Below are 27272 nucleotides of genomic sequence, written 5' to 3' on the forward strand. Positions count from 1 at the left end.
GGGCCAACTTGGAGTATTAGATATGGCAGATATGGAATTAGGGTTGTTCTGATACCAGGTTTGGGAATGGCTTCAATACTGCTGAAAACGCTGGAATTGGTATCCGTGAGTACACAAGTCTATCCAAGGATCTGATACCCCATCATTTATTTCTTGGAAATGAGACTCTACTACTGCCCCCCCGGTGTCCAGTACACCTGTATGATTCGTTTTACTGAACAAGAGTACTCTGTATCAGCAGATACATAAAGTTCAGGTATCAAAATCAGAAAAATTTGTATCGGCACATGAATTGTTGGGCTGTTGTTGGTAAATGGCTAAATTTATATAGCTCACACACACTGATGTTACCTAATGGTTTTTGTTTAGGCTTTTAACTTAGACATCCGTTATGCAAAGTTAATGCTGACTCTGGTCTTACATGACGAGACGTGCCGCAGTGCACGTGTGAACACAAGGTTTTTTTAAGTAGAATTGTGGCTAAATGGAATCGGTCCTCTGTGGTTGTTGGGAAGTTTTTGCCTGGTGTTATTACTATTGATTCTTGTTGTCACTGCAAGATTGCCAGGCATCCTGTGGAGCCCAGAAATAGAAATAGTTTCAGCATGTAACTTAGGTAAAGTTAAAACTTGTTTGTACACTTGTTTATCTACAGATTGTGCACAGAACAAACAAGATATGACTTGTTAGCGAGCTTTAGGGGTGCTGGAGGCAGATTTATGTTACCTTTGGACTGAGCCAAATTAACAGTCCCCCCTACCTGCTTCCTTATGCTAGGCTAAGCTAATCGTTTATTGGCTCTAACTTCGAACTATTCCTCTGAGCCATGTAGTTTGGTGTGGGTGTGTAGGCCTTTATATGAGAGGGAAGGGAGAGAGGGAGGGAAGAAGGGTAATGCGAAGGGAGCAACACGGCAACTGAGGGAAGTGACTGATTTCCTTCATTTCAAGAAGCAAGGATGGGATCATTTATTGATCCGGACATTTCATTAAGTGTCAGCATGAAGTGTCACATCAGGTGACAAACGGCTGTCTTCCCTTCATGACCTACAGACCCCGAGGCCCTGTGTCACCATGACAGCCTTTCTGGCTCTTTGTCTCCTGCATTGCTTCCCATGTTTTCTCCCGTTTGCTTCTCATCCATTTTCATGAATCATTTTCAATGCCATAGTTAAAACTCCGAAAACAAATTTAGTACATGCTGCTGCTCAGTCACATCTTTCAATGTGGAGTGATATTTAGAAGCAGAATAAAGGCATTAAATATGAAGAGAAAAACGCCAATGCTAAGGAACAGACACAGATCCGAATGTATAAAGCTATTGCACTTAAAGTAAAAGCTAAGTCGATACGTGCGATAAACTGACTTTTACCCCTGAGCTGAAAAGAAGGCCTGATGCCAGACTGATAAATAGTCTTCATTTTACCTTTACCTCTGCTTAGAATTTTATATGTAGCTGTTCAAGAGAGCTAAGGCATCGTATATATATAAAAGAAATCATTATTTATACATGACCCTCATTTTGTTATATTAACTTTTAAAGGGGTTCTTCTCATGACTTGTGTTTTTTTATTTTTATATGCACAATACTACAGACACAATTTGGATTATTCATTTAGTTTAAGTCATCAGGAGCCATTGAATTGGAATTTGTTCAACAGTCATGGCAGGGGATATACAGCCTTTGTGCTGTGTTAATTACAGCTCAATGGAATGGTTCAGATAGAAGAAGAAGAAAAAAGACTGAAATCCTCTGGGGGGGCGGCAGTGAGGGGAAAAATATAGTTTTCAAGAATACGTTCTTATTGCTAATGCTTAGAATGGCAAAACAAGAGCAGTGTCAGAATTAAGATGCTTTGCTGTCAATACTGTGGTATTGAGCCATGTTCACAAACCCTTTTTGACTTGCAACAAGAAATGCAGTCAGAAAGATTCTTAGTGTAACTTTTAATTAAAGGTCTTCAGCTTTGAAGAAACTAAATCACTATTTCAAACACTGCTACTTAGTTTGTTCAATTACGTGATAAAACAGTATATCATAGTCCCCTGTGTACCGTCAATGTACAGCCTGTCACCTGCCTGCCAGTTATTAATATCATAATCATCAAACTTTCTTTATCTGCTATTAATATCATAGTAAGCACGTCATTAGGACAAGCGGTACAGCCTTCTCATGTAAGCTAATATAGTATGCCATTAATTCCACATTTATCAGAGGGAGAGGTGGAGAAAGCAGTCTTTCACCAGTAGACAAAAAGGGAAACTAGTACTTTTTCAAATGTGCAAATTTAAGATTTAGGAAAGTGAGAGATGTTAGAAAATGTCTATAAGTACATGAAATAACTTGGACAATTGTGCCTGAACTATAAAATCTACAGACTTGATGGATGAGAACAATTTCAACTCTTTAAAACAACTGAACTTGTTTCCAAAGAAAGCCCACCAGTCTATCTATGTCAAAATTATAACAAAAGCCAAGTTATTTTGTTTATTTTACGATTGTGACACAGCTCTTAACTTCCAAGCTCCTCCCCATCAGTTGCAGGTGATGAGAGCAGGGTGGATCAATACTTCATTAATGTTATGGGATTGAGGCCCCAACTTCAGTCGATTCCAATGAACCTGGATGACAAGAAACAGAGTTGGATGCTGGGTTGTGCTTGTGACCATGCACACAGTGGGTCTGCTTGTGAGTAACTGCTCTTATATACTGTATGTGTGCATGAGCACGCACAAAGCTGATTGGTTGCGGTGACTTGAGAGGGCAGTTGCTAAACACTTCAGTACAATCATCTCCAGATAAGAGCTGGAAACGTTCATAGGTGTTTAATTAGGGTGAGACCAGGGCCTGCTCAGCATTTTACTGTACGTTAGAAAGCCTGTTAGGGTGGTAATTGCTTGTTTGCATGATGTAGTACACCTGCATGGAAGCATCTGCATTTGTTAAATCTCTCTAATCATTTACTTCTGATTTTTTACTTTAATTTTTAAAGTTTTAGTGTGTTTGATTTACGAGAATATTGGCGGAAATGGAATATGATATGTATAATTACGTTTTTGTTAGGGTATAATCACCTGAAAATAGGAATAGTTGTGTTTTTGTTCCCTTAGAATGAGCTCCACCATGTTCGTACATTAGCCATGAATGGACAAACGGCACGTTAGCTCGAGAGAGGGCCTTTTGCACTTTGTGTGTTTGTACCAACCACCACAGGGGAGTGTGAGATGAGGGGTTTTCAGCTCATCCTACACATTGATCCTTCAAGTTGCACCACAATTATATGTTCAATCTTTAATGAACCAGTTGAGTAGAAATGATTGAAAATTCTTGTTTTTGTGTGTATACAGTGTAATTCATGAATTTAAATGCTAAACAGCTATGGTACAATAAAGTATGTAACATTATCAAAGCTATAGTTTTATTCTACCGTTACCCTTGAACCAGCTTAAAGCCATTATCACATTGAATTCATATATTGACAGAATAGCTCTCACATCTCACATGCCGCCCCATATCTCATTTTTATTCGCACTCAAATTTAAGTCTAATATTATTCAGTTTGGAGTCTTGTTGCAAGTGTGAGTCCTTTCTGAGATCTATAGCCCTCATTCTGCGACTGATGTGAATATGAAATCAATTGCACTACCAATATGCGCACAGATCTCCTTTGGTTATTAAATTACACATGTGAACACACCCAAAAACATTTGTATCTTCACCTATTTTGTCTGACACTTCCAAAGCACGAGTGTACCCGAATGTTGTCACAGTGTCCTAAATGTGAATGATAGAGGAGAATTAGAGTGCAAGCATTATCTGGAGGGGTAGAAAGTGTTGTTCATTGCAATGGCCACATACACTTTATGGCACTACGCACACACACAGGCACACACACTTATATGGTACATACACACACTTACACAATAAGGAGGTAAGTAGGTTAGTAAACAACAGGACATCTGTCCAGGTTAGGGAAGGACTGTCTGTGTGAATTTGAACTGATTGGGACAGACTAGCTGACTCTCCAGACCAGTGCCAGGAGAAAATGTTGATACATGTCCATGAATTCCTTGTAGCTTGGAGTTTTTGAGAAACATAAAATGTGATTAAAATAACAGCAATGCATCATTGCATCACTAACAAATCCATCATCAGATACAGTAAGTTAGTTTGTTTGAGATTAAACTGCCCAAACATATAGGAGTAGGTATGTAGAATGGCAGCCTTCTAGATTGTTATTAATGCAGCTTATTAACCACTAAATCTACATTCTCCACATTTCTTTGAAAATGATAACAGTGCTCATTTTTTTCCCAATACGAATGACCTAATAACGTTGTCTGAACTGCTAAAGGTGGATTTTATGTTGAAAATCAGAAAGTATACTTTAATCATGGCTATGGTCTGTCCTCACAGTTACACTTTGACCTTCGTGTGCTCATCTGGTGTTGTTGTCCAGAGAATTACTCTCCCATTGACTACATTTGATTATTGAATTACTGTAAAATTGCAAAGCAGTTGCATTTATTGTTCCTCACATCATTTAGAGTTATAATCCATATCCAGAATTGTGTTGGGATCATCATTTAGGACATATAACCCTAACTGTGCAGTAAATGTCGAGGCTTCATTAAGTCTTTTTTTCAGTTTCAGCATCGTAGCTTCAGACAAATGCCAGTTTTTCAAATGTGGGCCACCACTGAGGAAATGGAGGCCAGATTTACAATTTGTAAATGGACAATGTGTTTGCCAATAGATATGGGAGCTGGTCACAATGAGATGATTACATTTCATATAAATATAGTGTCTGTTTATGGGGATATGGGAAAGGTTGAGGCCTTGATTTAAGATGATATTTTTCCTGTATGCTCTGGGCCTGTTTGACATTTCGGGGAAAAATGTTTGGGAGCAGTTGCCCAGCAACCAGAGGAGACCCCAGGACGTTACATTTCCTGACCGAGAAATGGTTCAGCACATAACCCCCCTGTGACTTGTTGTTTTTAAACTTTGGCCTTTGTACCGATCAAACAAATGAGATACATGTTGATTAGGGATCTACAGAGGTGCTTGTAAGTTTTGCCAAGCTAACTAGTTGCTTGGTTGTAACCTCATATTTACAGTGCAAACATTAGAGTGGTGTCAGTCTTCTAATCTAATTCTTGGCAAGGAAGCAGAAGGCTCATTTCCCAAAATGTCATGCTTTTCCTTAGAAGAGGAAATGTTCCTCTGATGTAGAACTTGAAGGTTAATCAGTCCAAGATGTTTTTCCTTTTGCATAATGTATACAAAGTGAACTGATTAAGAATTTAAACAGTAGCAGATGAGAGTGATGAGTACATAGTGAGTTTGCGTACACAATGATGGTAGTGTGGCATTGTGCCTAAAGACCCATCATACCAACCTATCTGAGATGGATACTCTTTTTGTCTTTATGGGCTTGTGCATGTAGACTAATAAATAGCCTACACCATATTGCATAGTGCTATGGGCATGGGGTGCTAAGTTTCCTTGGATGGCCCTATTATAAACTGTACATAGAAATGTCTCTGGATTATACCGACAAGGCTTTGGGGCTCTTATTGACTTGATGGTGCTACAGAGACAGTGGATCTGTCTGGCCATGTACATCTGTGGACGGAAAAACTTCTAACATTGAACACAGTATAAAAGCAGTCAGTTTTTTTTATTGTTCATCCATGTTCAACAGAACATTTCCTTCCTTTGTCCTCTCTCTGTGATTTTCTGTCAGTAAGTTGTGAGCTGATTACTTAATACTAGGAATTATTAAATAAAGAAATCAGTGAATCAGAGGCACTGATTCACAGTTCCACCCAAAGGCACTGCTAGAGTATGCCTCTGAATTGTCCATCAGTGTCACTGGATTGATTTATTTATTAAATACTTGCTGGTACTGCACTTTGGATACTCGTCTCCTAGGGGTTTTTCAAAAGCTGTAATTGTGCGCGTGTGCATGCATGTGCACATGTACGTGCACACACACTGTTCTGACATGTACGTCTGATGGCAACTTGAAATATTTCTGCCTCTGCATGAATCTTGTATGGGTTAGGCACTTTTAATTAATACAAAGTGCTCTGCTTCTCTTTCCCTTCCCCCTTCCCTCCCCCATCGGCATATCTCCGCTCTGTGGTTGGCTGTTCATGCTCTAACAGTTTTCATGCATTATTTAAGAGGTGACTATGACGAGTCATTTGCCGCCATTCTGTCTCACCTCTTCCTCCCTTAGGAGCACGCTTCATAGCTCCGATGGTGATATCTGACCCCATTGGGACCTTTTTCATCGAGTTGTGGATTGTTTGTTTTGGTATGTGTGTCTAATATCCAGAGGGGGTTAAAAGAGAAAATAGGGGTCAGCAGAAAATTAGCGTATATGCTTCTTCTTTATAATGTTCCTTTCAGAGTAACTGTGCTGAAGTTGGCCTTTACTTGGCGGGGTTTGATACAAGAATAATATATTCAGAAAAAATATAAAACTTTACAGAAAAAACAATATATTCTGTACTGAACTTGAAAAGAGCGAAGCTATGACTAATAGCCGGACCCTGCAAGGTGACAGTTCGAAATGAAATCTTATGTTAACTAAAAAAAAAGTGGTGGTCAAAAGTGAGCAATCTGTCAAGATGAGAGTAGGGCATGTTCAGACAACAAATGAGCATTATTGATGGGATGCCAGCATCCACAACAATCAGAGATGCCTGCTGTGTTTCCTTTAGTCTTGCTGTCTTTCTTCATCTGTGGTCTCCCACTAAGAGCAGAGCAACTATCCCATGTGCCAGTCATGCCTGAAGACTACTGCTGATCTTTGCTTGCACCTTAGCTTACCCTGCAGCTGTCTCCTCCATGGAGATCAGATCAGGAGGAACCAGAAACTAAAGTTGCATACCACATTAAAACTCACTTAGCCAACAGCTCCCTGTACCCACTTGAGAGAGCCTCAACTGGGCATGATGGGCCGGTTGACAGGCTGTCGATCACTGCATTATGCCTTGGCAGCGAGGATGTCTCATTGTCTCTTTGAACCTCCGGCTCTGGTGGCTCCCTCTCCAGGGAATGCTGCCCAGCTCCTCTCCTATCATTTATTAAGTGTTCTAAACACCAGTCTGTGTGGATATTTGTGCTCAGTGGTAGTTCTGTGTATGAAAGGTATCCAATAGTCCCCTAGTGTGATGAAATACATAGCAGGAGCAATGCTTGAACACTTGAAACTTGGTGTATTACAAAACGAGACTGCAGCTAGAATTTCAAGGCAGCACTTCAGCACATGCCATTGTGAGTTTAGGAAAAGGCCAGGCAAAATTATAATGTTGGATTATTTGATAGTTCCCTGGCAAGCCGTAGATTGCAGTAAAGATTGTACTAGATACTGTTTGTAGTTCGTAATTGGTTCATATACTATCTTTGAAGGTGTTTGGAACTGGTAGTTTGTGTCCTTGATATAGTACATACTCAAAATGTAGCCAATGCATAAACAGATGTAAATTACTGCTTGTTACAATAATTGTACAGCATTAGTTGACACTTATTCCCTTGTTGTGCTGGTTGTGGTGACAGGAAATACATGGCTGGTCATTAGGTGGATCACCTGAGAAGACTGTTACTGAAGAGGAGTGTCCTGAGTCCACCAGCAAGCACTGGTGGACTAATTATCCCATTTGTGTTGCATTGTTGCAGGAGACGAGATATAACTTTCAGATAGTATAACTGTTTTCCTTGCTGTCGCCTCTCTGTTGTGAACAAGTGCTTAACATAGGGTTTCATTTTCTACCTTCCTCTGATGCACGCACAGTGTGCATAATCACATCTTTTAGAGTGGAAAAATGAGCCCTGGTTAAAAGCATTGGGGGAGACAGGAGAGATGACAGGTGACTCAGAGTTGTATTCATATCGCTGCGGGGAAGGTGGTACTGATACAGATTATACAATGGAGACCTTTTGTAGTATTGAGGCAAAAGCTTTGCTCAAATCATATAGGGAGTATACTGTAGCATGATCTCTTCTGAAAAACACAGTGGAGAGACCACTTAGTCCTTGAAGAGCCAGGCTGATGTATGTTATTGATCCTGCATAAGATTCAACTTGGCAGGACTTGGACCATTCCAGTGGTTCGACAGAATTATGATAGGTAGGACTTTATGTATTTTAATTAGTCCATGTGATCTGGAGTCCATATCCAGAGCTGAGCTCATTTACACATACCTACAACAGTGGGACCTTTTTAAAGTTATCTCCTTTTTTTCTTTTTGAGGTAGTCCATCCTGGTGGTATGCAGTGTCAAAAGCTATCTGATGTGACACAAGTGATGATTTTAAACTGTAAAGGCCTTTTTGTGCCAAGACCCCAAAGGGTTAGCGTTTGCTCACTGACAGGTAATGGCAATGCTGCTCGTCGTCAAGTTCAAACGCTTGTTTCCCTAGGAAACTGAATTGTGGTGGTCACTGTGTGGTTTTTGTTTCACACTCTCACTCTGTGTCTGACTTTGTTGCTCTTGTCTGAAGCTCAGTGGCTGCTTGAGAAGAGCAGTAAATGAAGGCAAATGCCTTGAAGTTTCACTGCATTTAACATTCTTGGTTGCTTGCTGTGACACTTTTACTGCATTCTCAGAGAGCAGGCTTTGCTTTTCCCCTTCCTCTTAAAACCCCAAGCACCATCTGTTGTCATTAGTGTCCAACATCCATGATGTAGCAGGGCTGCTGTCTCTGTCTGCCTCTCCCCTGCAATCCTTGTCACCCACTGACTGTTACTCTTTGAAGAAGGCCAAATGTCCAGATTTAAATTTGAGCAACTTTCAAGCTACCCTATGATACTGTGTGAGGAAGGGATGGGGTTTTTCTAGTGCTCAGTATCTTTTTCAGGAAAATTTGAGAAAATATACAGTATGTGTTTACAAGTGAATGCTTAAAATATTATGATTTTTTTGGCTATTTAATCTTCAAGTGTGTTTTTATGCATTTCCTTGTCTCCTTTTCTTGTATGCTTTGCCTCTTATCCTGCGAGACATAGAATTTAACAGCCTTTTTTTTATTTTCAAAGGTTAAGAGTGATTTCAGTGTTAACTGGAATCAACTGTCTGAACCGCTGGCCATTTTTGTAGTTTCTCTTAATTATTCTGAAGTTTAGTGAATGTTTCCTGCTTGTTTTATTGAATATTTTTCTCCTGCTTTCCTCTCTTCCTCACAGATCATATAAAGCGGAAGATTCGCCGGCGGCCATCTTGGGGGCGGGGCATCATCCGTAAGAAGAGGTACTACAAGAAAGGAACAGAAGAAGAGGAGGAGGAGCCCGAGGCAGAAGTGGAAGCCGCGGGGCCGAGTGACTCGTGTTTGACCCAGGATGAGGAATCATCTTGTGATACCATGGGTCCCCAGCCCAACGGCCATCATCCCCATGTCCCATCCACAGAGGAGGAGAGCTCCAATGAGCCCCCCGTTGCAGCTCCTTCTGAAATTCCAGATGCCAGTGAAGCCCAAGAAGAGCCAACACCTAAGGAGGAGGAGCCAACAGCCAAAGAGGCAGAGTCCGAGAACACAGAGAAACACACCGAGCTTCACTGCCCTTGTGACAGTTCTCAGCCCAAGGCAGATGGGGATAGCCAGGACAAGCAGGCTGTCATCCAGACTTTGATTGAAACGTCCGAGTCTTCAGATGCTGAGGCCCAGCCTAAGCACACAGAGGGTCTCATAGTATCACAAGTGGGCTGTGTGAATGGAAACGAGTCAATGGACAGCTTGGACTCACAGAGCCTCAAGAAGAGCAGTGAGGCTGAGAAAATGACTCATCAGAGCACAGCTGAGGGCTCTAATAATGATCCAGAACAGGAAGAGCACAAAGACAACAACAGCAAGCCAACTCAGGAGCACCCTCCCCAGGACGGGAGGGCAGTAACAGAAAATATTGAAGAAGATCAAGATGAAGGTATAATGCTAGATTTACAGTTTTCACTGGTCGGGCTTTAGTCGCATTGTTGGTTAATTAGAAGGCTGAGCTTTTTTCCCCTCGATCGTAAACAATTTTTAATGACTTAAGCATTCGTTGAAAATGCAAATAACACAGTATGCAACATTTTTACCCAGGAGACAGCAACTTAATTTGCGTAGTCCACGACACATGGTGTATTTCTAGAGATGTTTTGTTGTGAGTCACAGGTGAAAACTGTCACTTGTGCAAATATTTGGATAAGCTATCAATCAATGAAATTATTATTATTTATTTTTTTTTTAAGCTTGAACAGCATCTCAGGGGAGTTTTTAAGCGAGAATAGAAAGGTGCACGTTCTCAGCTTCTCACTTTGATCTCCTCATTTCACTTACAAATCATTTGATCTTTACAGATAAGCAATTAAGCGAGTTAACAAAATCTGTTAATTTTTGCACATCCAGTCAGTGCTTTGCCCACCACTTAATTATGATGATAAATTGCTTTTTTGATTATCATCCAGCTCCTCTGATTTACACTCGGTTTAGCTTATAAAAAAAGAGGGGGGCATGAATAATGCAACGTAAGTCATACAGAATATAAAAATGCTCTCTCCAGGGGTAGCAGACAGTACATTTCAATGGAGAAACTCCAGGGGATTGAAATTATGTGTGCCTTTGTAGACACTCTGCACCTTCTGATATGTATTCTGAAATGTTTTCTTTGCCCTTAAAAGATTCACAATGTTGGCTGACTTTCCCTCCCCACCTTGGAATCAGCCACATCTTTTTTTCCCCCCTATGCCCTGAGCCATTACTCCCTTTCTATTGGTGTGCAGTATTTCAATATAATCCAATAAGTTAATGTTTTTAATTAGAGGCATGTTGTTTGGTTTGTGGCGAGTAGAGGCCAGCTGGAAGGCTGAGGTAATGGTGCTGCTAGAATATGGAGAAGCCATCAGAGGATGGCACGATCAGACAACAGAACACAAACAAACTGGCTCCTCAAACAACAGACAACTCGGCTACTCCGCCCACACATTCATTACAAGCTGAGCCAGGCCTTTTGTTTCCATCAAAGCGTTTCTTGAGCACTGTTATAAATGGACAGGAAAGAGGCCAGATGTGAAATATCGTGGCCTCAGTAGCTGCTAGTAGCTTCAAATAGATTTTCCTCACATACTGTAGTATTTTATTCATCATGGAGGCATGGCAGTTGGATTTTTTTCCCTTTTGTAACTATCCAGTTTTGGTTTTTGTCATGAACCACTGAAAAGCAGAAAGGGGTCTTATATTTAGCTCACGCATTCATATTAGGTCGTTTCTGATTGCTATCACACTGCATTCATTCTCGTAACCCTCATTGTTAACCCCTCTTTCATCATTAATCCGTTTATTAGGGTGTTCCAAAGCCAGGAAATGCAAGAAGAGCCTGTCAGAGCAGCAGATGGAGTCTGAGGAGAGGATAGAGGAAGAGCCACAACCAGTCCCTCCCCATCCTCCAGTAGTGGTTGACCACCAGCGACTTTTGGTAAATGTTTATCTAATCACTATTACGCCCATTATTGCTATATCGGTGCGTAAATTAAGTATGAAAAGTGTTTTTGAATCTGACACTGTTAATGATGATTTATTGATTGAGTTCAGCCCTAAAGCCTTTTTCCTAAGGTGTGACTGTAGCACTGTGAAATAGAAGTTTGTTGCAGAAAGTCCTTAAATCTGTAAATTGACTTATTTTGTGAGAGCGCAGTGTGATAGATGGCAATTTATTTACAAATTCACGCCCAAATTGTGTTTACTTGTACCCTGATTGCTGTTCATCTGTCCATCATCTTCTCAGTTGTTGCTTTGTTGTATTAGGACAGCATCTGTTGACATTGTCAGTGATTTAAATTGAAAAATGCATCAAATCTAAATGACAATTGGACCAAAGGAATAACATTCACTGTTGCTCAGAAAGGTTTTTTAAAAAAAAACTCTTCATAGCCACTCTAGTGCTAAACCATTAACTAAGCTCTTACAACCCACTAAGATTTGAGCTCTTTAAAACCCTGGTGTGTGCCCCATCACCATCTTGCTTGATTCTGCACGGTCATCATTCAAATTCAGACCATGAAGGATGTAACAGCTGGGGTGATTTGGCATTGTGCGCTGACTGTGGAGCTGAGCTTTAACAGGTACTGTGATCTGTATCAAAGCAATGATCTGGTAACAGGAAGACGGGCATTCTTAAGGGGAAAACATGGTCACACAAATATTCACGCCCATTTATTCTGATCATGATCATTTCAGGTATTCGGTTATTTCAACAGTTAGGAGTCATCGTTGATATGTTACAGAATATTATATATTAAAAGGAACGGGAGTTAAATATAATGTAATACATGTATAATGTAGCTACAGACAATCTTAGAGACAGAAAACCAGATGTTATTAACAGACTTTGTCTTATACACTATAAACTATTAAGGCTATAGATAGCTGGTAGATATTTCTCAGGAAATGTAAACATCCCCCACATCCCACCAGTAAGTAAGGAATTGTTTAAATATAGCCTTATTGGTTGCAACGGAGCCAGCTGTGGCAAACTGTCACATCTCGCAACTGACTAATTAGACTGTGATTATGGAAAAGAGGAGCTATAATCTAAAAATGTCACCAATATGCTTTTGTTTTTGTCTTATTTAAGATCACACGGGTGCTTGTTTAAATGCGGCTGGCTGTGTGGGTGAAGGGTTTTTCAAGTGTTTTCTCCTCCCCTCCGTAAAAGAAACAGCTGCTGTTAATTTCTATACTCTAAATTGGTCACATATTGCTTTCTATGGAGTGTTAAGTCACTTCTTGTATACAGACATTAATATGCTGCCGAACGAATGAGCCGATGTATGTCCTTCTGTTAGAATGGTGTTAAAAATGGCACTAATGATCATACTCTGCTTAGCCCCGGTCGCTTTGAAGGCTCACCGCTCACGTTATCTTTAGTGAGCCAGCTGAGGTAGCCAGGCCTGTTCTCCCATTTTCTTTCTCGCTGGCACACCCTGTCTCATCCACTGTATGGTGCCCATCTTAGAAACGGTCCGCATTTGGCATTAAGCCATCCCTTTTGTCCTCCATCCTTTCTATAGCGTCCAAAAATAGAAAAAGGTTAAAGAGAATTGCTATCTGGATAATAAGAAGTCTCCCATTATTTGAGCAGGGCCCAAAAGGCAGCACATACATTGAAAGTTTTTTTGTGGAGTTGGAGTTAAGGTATGGAGGCGGATGGGGAAACTCAATCATGGGTGACCAGCCTTAAAGCTTCTTCCAGTGTGGAGCTGATGCTGTCACACTGCCCTTCTCAGATGGATAACTCTAACTTCTGAGGCTTATCCCTCCTTTCCATTCACCCTATGGTCACGCCACTGTCTCGCTCCCCTTTTCATCTTTTGACTCTCAATTTTGTATCCCTGCTCTCTGAACACGAAGAGAGCCAATTATAGTGGCAGACCATTTTTTCGTCTCTCAATCAACAGGTGTTGTTCCTGCAACATTTGAAGGAAACAAGGGTATGACTCAAACATGAGCTTCTCTCTGCCTCACTAGATCCGCCAACTTGTGCTGGGATGTGTTCAAGGAACGGAGAGCATGCGAAGCAGCTCCGTCGTACTTTACACAGTCACGCTAGGGTCCCACCTAATACCCCAAGTGTAAATTGGAGCCTCGGCTCAGTGGGCTCCCCTGACAGCACTTCTCGCTGATCGGGTGGGGGTTGCTTGGTTTTAGGGCACTCTGTGTAGTGTAATTGATGTAAAAGAAGTGTTCTGACATGCGCTTACTTCTTTCCTCCATGCTCCAAAGTGACATCCAGCTATCAAGCCATTATCTAGTGGCTTTTACCAGTGTCCTCTGGGCATGATGGGGACAGAGGGGGTACATATCTTGTCTTGCCAAACCGGACTCCATCTTTCAAACTGATTGACAGGCTTTTAAGTTGCTCTGATCTTAGTGCTTCAACTGGCTGCCCCTATGAACAGTCACACACAGAACTAATCTGGAGGTTTATTTGTTAGTGGGGGGGAAAAGGGAGATATCTTAAAGAAACAGATCGTGAAAAGAGGGGACTGTGAATAATTGCTTTTTCATCCCTGGCTTACGGAACAAATTGAATATCCGGTGCGCAGGATGAGAGTCACCATTTAAGCTGATATTTGCTGGCAGGGCTGGGACTGGCATGCTGCCTAATGTGTATTAGGACCCACAGTGAGTGGCGTTCTGTTCCTTCTCTCTTCCATCAGTCGTATTCATTGATTGTAGAGGGCTCATTATTCCTGACTTTTAACTTGACGGAAGAGACTCTGAAATCTCTCTGGAATTAAATACCATCAGAGTGTTATGAGTTTGTTCACAGACCCTACACTCAAAGCCTGTAGGACAGAGATGGTATTATTGCTGTATTTGCATTCGCCTTTCACAGCCGTGGCACAGCTATTTACTCCGAATCAGTTAGTAAAATCAAGTTCTGTTATTGCCAGTTTTACTGAAATGATGCTTGATGCTGTCTGGATCAAAATGAATTTCTCAGCATGAATAAATCGGTCCTGAGGCTTGTTTCTCTTACTACTCAGAAATGTCTCTCATAGTCAGCTGTTTGCTTTCATCAGTAATCAGACACTTGTCCACAGATGGACTGGAAGAAGCGCTGCTGACGATTGCAGATGAGAATTCAGTAGCAAGAAATCCAATCTGGCCCCGGCAATTTTTCCTCCATCTTAGCACGAACACACATATTCTCGTCCGCTCTGCTGTTTTCTCTAGCAGCTGCCTAGAAAGTGCTAGTGTTTCTAGTTGTTGGCACAGTATGGAGTCTTTTGGCTTGATGCTTAGCTATTACAGCATGTCAGGATTTCCTGTTTTAGAGAAGCCTGTCAACAGAAGCGACCACATTCAGTTTCCATGATTCTTAGCACTAATGACAGCGGGGGGGACCCTTTGGCGAAGTAGCCATCATACAAAGACAACAGCTTAATAGTAATGCCGGACCAGCCTTTGATCGTCGATGAAAACAGATAGTCTTTGAAGGGCTTCTTTTATTTTCATTCATTCCCACTGATGGCCTTGACAGTGCGGCTATTTGCATATAATTGCGCTGGCATAGATGTGCCTCTTGGCCATGCATGTGAGAGCCAGTTAGCTCACACAACATAACATACCAGTGTCTTGTATTTTCTTCATATTTTGTAGTTTTCCCTCCTGCTAAGCCCCGTTCGAGTGATTTATTATGCTCTTTAGCAGAGCTCCCACCTCATGCGTTCCACTCAACCCTCGGCTTATATAAACTGAAGGTTTGTACTATGATTAGCTATATAGTACATGTAAATGAGTTTTTAAATGCTTGGCTTTCTTTTGTCCACCCTGGCAAGTACAAATATAATAGTAGCCAGCGCTATTGGTCCACCACTGTGAGCAAAAAACTGAATAGCATTTGGGTTGATGGAAATATGCTGTAGCAGCTAGAGGGGATATAATATAATACTATAAGGCTGCTATTACATTTTTTTTTAGATAATAACCAGGTTGGGAGTCCAAGTCAGGGAAAAGTTTAAAAACAACAGTACTGTGGATGAATTATTGGAAATATCAGCTGATGAACGTTTCTCTCTGGCAATTTAGTGTCTTACATCTGCTTTCAGATACCAACTACACTACAAACTGTGTATAATGAATAGAAAAGGAGGCTCATGTAATTGTATTTTTGTTACAGCCGTATCGATGACACAAATGTACTGTAGAGCTTTAAACAGCAGTGCTTATTCGATGCCTCCAGTTTTCTCCAGGCTGTGCATGTTTGTATATTCTGAAAACATATTCTCATAATGCATAACGGACAGTCTGAAATGCTTCGTGCTTGGTCAGCATGTTCTACTGTTTCACCACCTTTCCCTCCCCACTACACACAAACAAGCACACTCATTGGTTGCACTACACATGTAAAGGACATTGCATCGATTAACCTTTATTTCCCCGGAGGTTTACCTTAAGTTTAACCGTAGCTGGTCGATGGCGAGTCCTTTCCATAACCTTGACCTTATCCTAACTTTTTCTATATCCAATTGTTTCCTGGGGGTTTGCCTTGGGTGCATTTATTAAAAAAAAAAACAAACATCTCTGCATCAGGAGTATGTGGAGGCGTGTTTGGGGTTATTTGTGTAAAGTCAGTGCAGTGAGCTTTTTTCCTCCTTTATTATCTGGTGATATTGGATCTCTGCTGTCTTAAAACCATAAAATATTAAACTTCTTTCCTGTAGAAAACAAACCAAACATCTTATTTTTCTCATACTTATCTCTCTTACTGAATAATATCTTTATTCTTCAAAACCTTTTTCTCCTCACAGAAACTATTGCAAAGGTTACTTCATCATTTTTAAACCTTTCATTATTCATTAACTTGACCTTGAGTGGTGCACAGTGGAGAACAGTGAGAGATCAGAGGCAGTAATTACTCTTCAGTCAGTGTGGCACAATCCAACAGTAATGCATTTTGTTCTCCGATATTTAGAGTTAATTTGGATGAAAATAAAACTACAAGAATCAGATTTCCGACACAGTTACATAATGCTCTTTCTGGAGCCTTTAAAAGATGTTGTTACTGACTTGGCTGGCCATGTGTATTACATTCTCACCTCAGGCCAGTGCTTAAGGTGGATAAAGACAGCTCCCAATCTTGACATGCCTTTAATTGTTTTGTTTTTGCTTTTTAATTGTGACCAGGGTATGCACCGAGTGGGACTTCTCAAGTTGAAAGATGAACTATATTAGGTCTGGCTCGACTCCCTTGTCCATTTCAAGAAGAAGCTAAATTTAAGAAGTGTTTAGAAAAGCCACTCATTAAACCACGAGTGACTATTCAAGGTTATGGCCGTGTCCTGGTTTAATTTATACCCTGTCCAGGAAACTGGCCCTGAATCTCTAAGCTCTGTATTGATTTTAACACAACTCCTGTATTGATCTCCGTCCTAAAGTGAACATGTTAACAATTTTTTATGTACTATTTATTTATACATATACAGTTAGCTTTTTTCAGAATGTGAATGTCTGAATCACTGATTAAACCTGGTGACGACTAGACTCAACATAGATCTCAAAATACACGAGGTATTAAAGTGCATACATCTTTTTTAAATGCTGCTTTTTGTTGTTTCATTTGCAAAAAATGAATACAGCAACAACATCCATAGCAACTAGCGTGATATAGATATAGATGATATTAGTATAAAAACAGAGGGAGAAGAAAAGGAAGGTGGGTAAGTAAATAAAATTAATAAATTCACACACTAGATTCAGTTCACCTACACAGAGGATTACCTTAAATACACAATCAATCAGAATTAAGTGCAGTATTCTTACAAAAGAGGGAATAAAACAAAATATGAAAGTGAAGTGAATTAAGAAATGAACTACAAATTCAGTAAGAATTCAAAAAAGGTTGCAGAACTATTCATGATATAATGGTTACTCCCCTCCGCCAATCTTGAACGTACACTACTTGTCTGAACCAAAGTATGTAAATCATGATAAAAGTATTATAAATATTTTAAATATTTTATTAGGCCACATATTAACATCATAACTAAACAAGTTATACCATTCAGTGGATTAAGTTTATTAATATTATAAATCGTGTCCTTTAATATACTGTATACCTTGCACAAAGGACCTAAAGGACATAATATGCACAGCTATCAGATGGCTGTAAATTTGCCAGTGGTATGATGCTGGAGGTAAAGCCAACCATTGCATATTTAAGGTGCGTTGGTAACCCCAGCAGGCCTTTTACATGCCCAGCCGAAAGGGATGACCATTTCATTTTTATATTGCGGGGACCATGCTAATATGATTTGTCATGATCGTCCCTGACCCTTATAACACTATCTATATTGCATTACCGGTGTGACCGAGTGCCTTGTAAGCCACATTATGTGCCTCTGCAACTGGATTTTCCCCCAGCAATTCACCATCCACTAGTGTCACATCCACCCTCTGCCCTCACTAAAGGCATGCATGGTAACTAGCAACCCAGAATCATTTATAATTCATCCGTTTGGGAGTGTAAGAGACTAAAAAACATGCAAGTTAAAACAGGAAGAAAAGAGTGAATTGTTCTCTTATAGGCAGATTTTGAAGGCTTAATGGTGTCCCTGGTGACGGTGACTGTTGGGCTTCAAATCCTTGTTTTTTTTCCCTCACTGCCTGGTAACCCTTTTGTCTCACTCAGCACTGAGGATGGCTCTTCATACACAGACACACTCACACTTGTTCGCTAGTGAAGCATCCTTCAGTGATCACAAAAGAAGATCCTCTCCTATAGCACGGTTACCTCTTGTCTGCATGTATGCTTGTTTACTGGCTGATTGTTTGAAAAGTTTTTTCTTTGTGTGACAAACTTGAAGCAGAGAGTGATGATTCAATGCAGCACTGCAATGTTTTTTGCACAATTCATTAGTGCAGAATAAAACATCAGCCATCAAACTATATCACCGTCAACATTTTGTGATTACATAATGGCAACATTAGATGTTTTTTTTGGCACTGTGGGTTGAGTTCACCATGACATTTTGATAATGATGTTTAAAGAGCAACTTAACCCCAATGGAAAAAGATTGCCAGTGGTTGAAGTTCCCACATTGGAGTGATGTACAAGTGTACCCATGGTTTTGGCTACTAGCACAGCTTGCAAATGGTGTTAAATATCACTGGTGACATTTAGAAATTCATTAATATGTGTCCTGTAATCCATGTGGACTGATGTAGCTGTTTCAAATAAGATGTAAGAAGTGTACAATGTAAGAAGAGCAGCATGAATGTTGTAGTAGGCTAGACCCAGCTGTGGTTTTAATCTCTCCCAGTGATTTTAACCTGGCTTGGAGGAATGAACGAGGAATATGAGAAATACCGGGATGGCTGTGCTTTTGGTTGACCAAAACTGACATGTCATCTGATTCATAGGTTAGGGGTTAAATACTGGGTGATGAAGTGTGTGGGTACCCGGTCTCTAGCCTGAATCCAGTCGCATGAATCACTCCTGGTTTGTTCCACTTATTTCTTAGTTTCCTCAATATTTCTGAGAATTTGGCATCTGTTGTTTTGCATTAGCATGACATTATGTTGTGGTAAATGCAATAAATAGTGTAATTGTCCTGATAAGATGTGAACATAAACCCAGTTTAATTAGTCATTGTGTTGCACTGCCAGTTAACAAATGCAAAAAAAAAAATCCTCTTTATTATCTAATCATCTTTCACCGGCAGAATTTTGGCACTAATGTCACCCCATACACCATTATTCTGCTTTGCTCCGACGCTACATTCTTCCCCAAACCCTCTTAGCTACATCTGGGGTCTTAAGAAGCTTGGGGATGGATAAAGATGTGAGTAAAGAAAGGATGCGAGTAAAGATGGGGAGGGCAAGATGGAACACAGAGTTTAGAGAGGGTGAGGTTAAATGGTCCATGTCAGTAGCAGTCTTTAACGCATGGGATTACTGCCCTTTTGTGTGCAGTGAGCTCACTCAATCACTGAGCCCGTGTAAGACACACTCACACTGCCACAGACACCCTGATCAGGCAGACAGAGGCCGGGAAGTACACTGCTGCAATCAGCTGGCGAACAGTAAGAGGAGAATAAATTGAGGGGATGGAAAATGTGGGAACAAGGAGGGGAAGACGAGAACAAGACGAGCTTGGAAAAAACAAGCACATTGGAAGAAAACAGGTAAATGTGTTGTGTGTGTGAAAAAATGGGGTTGAAGAGGACGTGAGGAGAGCCTCTATGAAACATTGAAATAGGTGAGAGGTGCAAAGAAGCACTATAAAGGATTGAAGGTGCACTATAAAGTGGTGAAATGCACTTAAAGAAAGAGATGGGAAACAAAAATAGAGAGAAGCTGGAAATAGGTGTTGGCTAGATGAAAGCAAAGCTGGAGAAGTGTCTAACAGAGAATTTCACATTATCACGCATATGTGAGGTGGGCTGTAATGACACTAATTAAGGCTTTTATGCACGTGTTGTTAAAACTGGCATCTCACCGTGATGTGCTCCATTTGGGCCTCTTTTATGATTTCTCAGGGCTGGTTTTAATATGAGACCAGGGTTACTGTAGAAAAAAGCACAAAAAGAATCCAATAAAACATGCTCAATGTAAAGCAGCTGACAGCACTTTTTGAAGGCTGCCGTGATGATCATTATCACTTGGCATGAATTCTGAATATTGGAGAAATTCTTGGTGCTCTTAGCTTCTGCATGCATACCTTATTTCACAGGGGACCTATAGTTATTAGATGGACAGGTGGATTTTGATGTTCAAGGCATATTGCTGGTGAATCATCCATACCCTGCCAGATGAAGTTACGGAAGTGTGAATATTTGAAAGGTATTATCTTCCAGGCTGTTGAGTTTAGTATGACGAGCAGCTATTGGAAGTCGAGCTGGGGAACGTATGAAAAATATGTCAGTGATGGAACACGTGAGATGTGAGATTTATTTTCTTCCTTATTATTATTATATGCATATGCACGTAAACTTAAGGTAATCTACGACTCACAATGCAAACCTTAAAACATTCATGCAGGCTAGATAATGGCTTCATAAATGTCTAAAAAGCAATGCAGAAAAACATGTTTATTGCCTCAGGAGTGGAAAAAGCTACCAAGTGTCTAACCTGTCATTTTCTCTCTCTTACTATTGTTGTGCTCAGTATGTGGCAGAGGAATTTTTAAAAGGTTTGTTTATCAGTTTACAACACAGGGCTGTATAAGGAAATGCTTGCTGTAGTCCGTATATGTCATAATAATTCAACTATTTTCTGGGATGGAGTGTAGAGAATGAAATGATGAGTCTCACAGCTTGAGGAAAAAGCAGCTCTTTAGTCTGGTGCTATGGCAGCGGATACTCCTGTGTCTTCTACCAGATGGCAGCAGGGTGAACACAGACTGTGGCTTGGGTGGTTGTTCTCTTTCAGTATCCTCACTGATGTTTGGTAGATGGTAGCAGTGATCTTCAGGCTGCTGTAGAGCCTTCCTGTTCTGGTCTGTGCATGAAGCACTTCTGCGTCTGTGATGTAGCTACAACAATCTAAAATAAGAAGGCCATGTTCAGAATGCAGACCTCTGACGAGGCCTAATAATGTCCCCTGTCACCCATTACTATACTGTCAATATTGTATCAAGTCGATGAAAGAAAAGTTATGCAGCTGTAGCTAAAATTTGGCCTAATGATTGTCCTGGGAGACTTCCCACTCTCTGTGCTGCTTAAGGACATTTTGGCAACCCAAGTAGAAAATCTAATACATTAAAACACCTAATGACACAGGTGATGCTGTATCCATAATGTTTTGCTGGCACGTAATACTTCAGCTGAAACGCTAACAGTCATGGTGCATCCCAAGGGTAGCTCAGGTTTGAAATTCACTTTTCTCAAACTCCATTAGAGGTGTTTTTGTACTGAAAAGTAAAAAAAACGTCCTGGCAAAGTGAAGTGTTGCTCTCAAGGTTAAATTTCTGGTCATGAGTTAAGTCCGTCTTGGGATTAAGCTTCTACTGAAGTTTTTTGTTGACATGAAGCTGTCGTCTGTTACTTTAATCAAGACAACTGTTCTGTCATTTAAACAGAAATCACATTCAGATGGAGTGCAGCGATTAATACAATGCTAACCTTTTTACCTCTGTAATTTTTCTTTTGCTCACTGTAATTATCTTTCAGACGTTGGCTGATGAGAAGCTTTGACAAACACACACTTCTTATTAATCTTGACATTGCCTTGGTTTTATGTGTTTAACGCATGGTCACTGTCTCTCTCCCTCTCTCTCTGTCTCTCTCTCTCTTTCTCTCTCTCACACACACACTGTTTAGTTTCCGTTGAGGTTTCCCTGTTTGCCTTGTTGCACTGATGGTAACTTTAATTATTGTGCCTTTGCTGTCTCAGTCCATGCATTCTGATGAGCCCCTGTGTTTAAATAGACACACATATATACACACAGACTTTAGCTTGGGTAAAATGTGAGGAACAGGTCAATTAAAAGGGCCTTTGACTGTCCAGAATGTTTTAATTAAAGTAGCAGTGAAATGTAAACTTGGTTCTAATTATGATTAGCCTTAATTAGCTGTCACTCTGATCTTAATTGCTTTTGAATACAGCTGACCTCCTAATGCTTCATCGCCGTGCGCCAAAGCGCTGAGCTTGTGTGGCCAGTTATTCTGCCAATGATGCCTGTTTCATTATTGTTTCTCCATGCACATCATTATGGATATTGGTGATAAAGTTAGTACGGCTTTTAAGAAGTATTTATAAGAAGAATAAATAAGTCTTTAATGCTTAATTTGTAATGAACTTTTCTGATTGTCCCTCAGGCTCTACTAGATACGGCGGTGACGAAGAGTGAGGGTTACAGCGTGGAGCAGCTGGAGCGGCTGTATTCCCTTCTCAGCCAGTGTATCTACCAGCACCGCAGAGAGTATGATAAGACTCAGCTACTGGAGGTGAGAAGCAAACACTCTGAGCTGCTGTCTCTATACAGTATGCTGTCCTGTTGTCCTGAGTTATGTTAAAACAATGTAATACCACAACATCATATAGTACAATGCAACAATGCTGACGTGACTCGGGCAGTAATGTTTACGAACAAGGTAATGTATGAAAATGTTATTAATCTAACGTAATCGCTGACTTCCTTCCTCAATCTGTAACGTATCAACTGATGGGTTTAACACATTTTAATGAGAAATGTTACATATCATGTCTTTTTTTATTATTATTATTATTGTTGTTGTTGAGAACAATATGAGCAGATTAATTGATACTAAAAATAATCGTTCATTGCAGCCCTATGTGAGATAGAAGTGTATTTGTCCTGAGGGAAATTGTTCTAAACATATATATAAACAGGTTACTAGTGAAGATCATAAAAATTATACACAGTTATGTAGTATAGTAGGTTAATTTGGAATGATCATGTCCATGATATTGTGTCCATGATATTGTACATTATGTTCCTTTATGACCTGTCATAATGGGACAATACAATATGACTATACGATTCTTGCCAAATCCTTATTGCTAGCCAACCAGCAAGAAGGTTTGAGAGAATATGTGAACAAGACGAATTCAGTTGTAAGTGAATATAAGACACCACTGCAGCAAGGGGCGACTTTTGTGTGCGGTACAAAAGAAGTGATATAATATGTCCTTCACGGATTTCATTGAGAGAAGATGGCAAACTGAAAGATATCTGAAGATAGTATTTTCTGGCTTCGTCTCTTTTTTTTGTGCTGCAGGTTTGACATCATGAAAGCAGCGTAACTCATTTCATGATGTAGAGTCACATGTGGCCACTCTGACAGTGAGGGTCCAAACAACTGGTTTTATTGAACTAATAACATTCCAGGCATGACGGAGAAGTGGACGGGGGCAAATGATGTCTGAGAAGAAGCATGTCATGTGTTTCATGGAGGATAGATACTGACCATGGATCTTCACCTTAAAGTATATTTACAAGTCTTGAGGAGTGCTACTGCATACATAGAAGAAAAATAGTATAAAGCCTATTTTGGCTTCAGTGAAAACTTTGTGTAATCTGACAACTTGCCTCCAGTGATGTCACTCAGTGGCCAAGTTGAATTGTGGGTTATGTAGGCGCCAGGTTTTGAAAAGCAGTCCACTCATTTAGCATTGCACTCATCACTGTTGGACTCATGATGAACAGTTTAAAACACATGATCAAAATCGATGCCCAGAACCAGAGATATTGACTTTTTTTGTACCACACTTCCATTTTCTTCGTACCCTAGCCTACCCACAATGCAACTCTTTTTTCTCATATGTGGTAGTACTCTCCAAGACCAACGAACACACTTTAATGTGTAAAGATAAGATAGCAGCATAAGATATCAAATTTTAAATTAATATTTCATACTAACACAATAAAGTCTGTATGACACGAAGAGTTGCTGTACATTTACAAGCCCTACTTTTTATTTTAATCTAATTGATTTTATAAAAATAAGTAAAAGTACAAATGGAAAATAGTTTAAAGCAAACTTAGAGAGTGTTTATCGTTGCAGGCAGAGTGTGTGTAGTGTTTTGTTCCTGCATGTAATGAATAAGGGTTAACAAAAAGACCTTTAATACAAGGTAATTTGCAGTTTTTTCTAGTTTTATTTTTACTCCCTCTCGCCAATGTTCCATACAGAAAAAGCTGCTGTATACTCTCCCAGTATCCCATCTGGTCATCTGCTGCGGCTGTCGGATGTCAGTGCAGACAGCAGGCCAGGAATGGCAGTGTCCTGGTGCTGGTAGCCAGAACTGGCTGTCAGGATGTCAGAGAGAGAGAGAGAGGGAGAGAGAGAGAGAGAGAGAGCAGTCAGCCAGGTGGTGCCGCCTGTCGACAGGCCGGCTGGTGGAGTGAGGAGGGTTGGGGGGTGCGTGTCTGGGTTCATTTCATACTGCCAGCCTAAATTGGTGTTTCCAGAGCAGAAATGTCAGCTCGTTTGGCACGTGTTTTGTTTGCCTGTGTTTTCCAACACACATCTCCACTCCACAGCGGGTCATCTCCTTGTTCCTCCATGAAGAATGCAAAACATGCACACACATATATGCAGAATGGCGGCTGAAGCTATTTCCACTTAATGTTGCACTCTGTTGCAGCGCATGGCGTTGTCTGTGTACGTTGTAGAGACAAGTGAAATGGAGCGTGTCCATGCATTTGTCTCCTTTACTCTCCCCCGTCCTCCTCTGGGGTACAGCTTGTCTCAACCTTCCAGAAGACCTGACCTTTAAGCAGATGGAGTAGACTGCACCCTGCCTCCAGTTAAAGCCAGAGGGACCTTCTCTGCTCTGTACACAATAACATGCCAACTATGTTCCGATCTACAAATTGGCATTCATATTGCCCTAAGGCCTAATGTTTCATTTTGCTAGTGTCTCAGACAGCAATTTAAAGCTTTGTAAGAGCCTTTGACCTTTAATCTGAATGGGTACGGTGCCGTAGCTACACATGCCTCTGGTCGAGTTAGCTGATCATCGTAAAAGTTGATTATTTCTCTGCGTATTTGCAAGTCTACTGACGAATATTAAGGCCTGCAGGTCATTTAATATACCCATACTTGTTAATCGAAAACAACATCGGGGCGGTTTGAATTGTTCCTAAATCATGCTGGATTTCTGTTTAGTCATTCGAGTGTGTCTTGTTCTTCTTCGTGCAGGAAGGTGGTAAAATGTAGATGAACTGCACCAATGTTGAACAGTCATCTAAAGACAAAACCGTAATAAAACAGGCGAGAAATCCATTTCCCCACTGACGGTAGCTTTTGAAGAAGAGAATGCAGCACAGCCCAAGCTTTCATCAGTGTGAATCCGTTGTCAGTAGCTTGTGAAACAACACCTTTATCCAGACACAGCACACAAAATTGTTCTCTCTCAAATCTCACTTTTTCTTTTGTGGGGGAAAAAAATAAAAAATAAAATTGTTAGGACGCTGTTGTTTTTGCTCTCCTAACCTGCACGTACACACCGCAGAGAGGCCTTTTCTCTGGGGGGTTGTAGCAAATTTGATCTGGGAAATAGCGAAAATCAGTAACTGAGGTGGAAGTAGATACGACAGGTTCAAAGAAGGCGGGTACACCAAAGTAATTTATAACATCTTTGTCACAGATGGGCCAAACATCACAAATTGATGACATTTTAACAGTGTCGAGCACACAGTGCTGGATTTCTCTTTTAATGCATAGTATTGATGGCCCCTTTGGGAAATTAACTCTGAATTCTGCCTTGTTGTACCTATTGAACATATAGGAACTAAACCTTCCCACTATACTGGGCAACTTCCATTTATGCTAGAAAGAAAGACAATAACTAAGGGGCCTATCTTTATATTAGTGAGACAGAGGTTAGATGCTGCGGAGGCTCGTTATATATTGCCTGCTGTGTTTTAGGGATGACAAGGTGATAGGCCTTCAGGCAGATAGACTCGAGATCACAGAGGTGCAAAGCGTCAGTGTGGCACAGAGCTTATTTGCGCGTTGGTGTGTGGGCGTACAGTGAGACACACAAACAGACGGGTGTTAAAAGCATTGATGTGTCTAAGCATCGGCTGCGCCTTGATGAGCTGAAGCTTTCAGGGAATTTTCTAAATGGGTGACTTTTTATTCAGCCGCATTTTAACTTTACTTTTCATACCTTCTTTGGATTTTACAGCTTGTGTGACCTGGTGTTGATAGCTGTGGGCATGGTAAAGTGCTTAATTGATGTTATAAATGGAGTTGGAAAGGGAGTTAAAATCCCATGTAGAATGGCATCAGTCCTGTGACCTTTTAAAATCGATTCAGAATAAATTGCAAGACATGACGGGTATAGTTTATTACATCTGGACTGTCAGATGAACAGCTGGCCACACTGCACACTCTTTGCTTTAGAAGTCTTGGCACCAGTTGAGCAGTTCTTTTGTCTTCGTGAAAGGATTATGTATGACACTGTCGGAAATGACTTGTGAATTCAGTGCCACGTTACAGCCAACAAAAGAGTGAGTCTAGATGGCATTCAGGTCGACTTTTCAATCAATTCAAGCATTCAGGAGCATTTCCAAGAAGATTTTTTCAAAGGAAGAAATGATAAATACAGAAACAAGAAATACAGAATATGACTTATTTGGACTCAAGTACACATTACAAATCTTTAAGGCTTTAGCTTTAGTCTCTTGTTTGGTCGAACGAGGGATATTCGTATTTGAAAGCTTATTTCTTACTTTTGTGTCTGGGCCCCCTTTTAAAAGGATGCACATTTTTGTCTCGACTATAGAAAGAATTAGGGCTGAAACTAATAGTTATTATTTGTTAATCTGCTTCAAGGTTAATCATTTAGTCTATAAAATGGTTTAAAAAAATGTGAAAAATGCTAATCGCAATTTCCCAGAGCCCAAAGTGACACCTTCAAATTGCTTCTTTTGTTCAATCAACATTCCAAAACCCAAAAACTTTTCATTTACTATCATGAATAACGATGAAAAGCAGTAAATCCTTACATTTCAGAAGCTGGAGCCAGCCAACGTTTGACATGTTTGCTTGAAAAATGAGTGAAAAGATTACATTATTACCAAAATAGTTAGCAATTACTTTTCTTTTCAGCATCTAATGAAATAATTGTTGCCGCTCAAGACAGAATTTAGATAGCACAAATAGTTTCCAGGGATTCACATTAAAGAAAGTGCAGCACTTACTATTTGTGCACTAGTATCTGCTAATAGTTGATAATTACGCTCTTAGCAATTAGCATAATTACAATTTTCCCATGTTGATGTGAGATGCAAATGTTTTCAGT

General features: G+C 40.3%; 1 protein-coding gene across 2 annotated transcripts in view; it reads left to right on the top strand.

The window, feature by feature from the left end:
• The window catches only part of atad2b (ATPase family AAA domain containing 2B), a 66890-nt gene that overhangs the window by 36321 nt on the left and 3297 nt on the right, over nucleotides 1-27272 (top strand). For both annotated transcript variants that reach the window (XR_014624499.1, XM_084377908.1), the window contains exons 25-27: nucleotides 9199-9933; nucleotides 11333-11463; nucleotides 22313-22441. Coding sequence is in view for 1 of the 2 variants with exons in the window: in XM_084377908.1 (XP_084234034.1) it covers nucleotides 9199-9933; nucleotides 11333-11463; nucleotides 22313-22441 (995 nt within the window). In the remaining variant the exon portion in view is untranslated. The remainder of the gene's footprint in view (nucleotides 1-9198; nucleotides 9934-11332; nucleotides 11464-22312; nucleotides 22442-27272) is intronic.

This window comes from Pagrus pagrus (assembly GCF_965226575.1).
Source record: "Pagrus pagrus genome assembly, chromosome: 16".
Classification (NCBI taxonomy): domain Eukaryota; kingdom Metazoa; phylum Chordata; class Actinopteri; order Spariformes; family Sparidae; genus Pagrus; species Pagrus pagrus.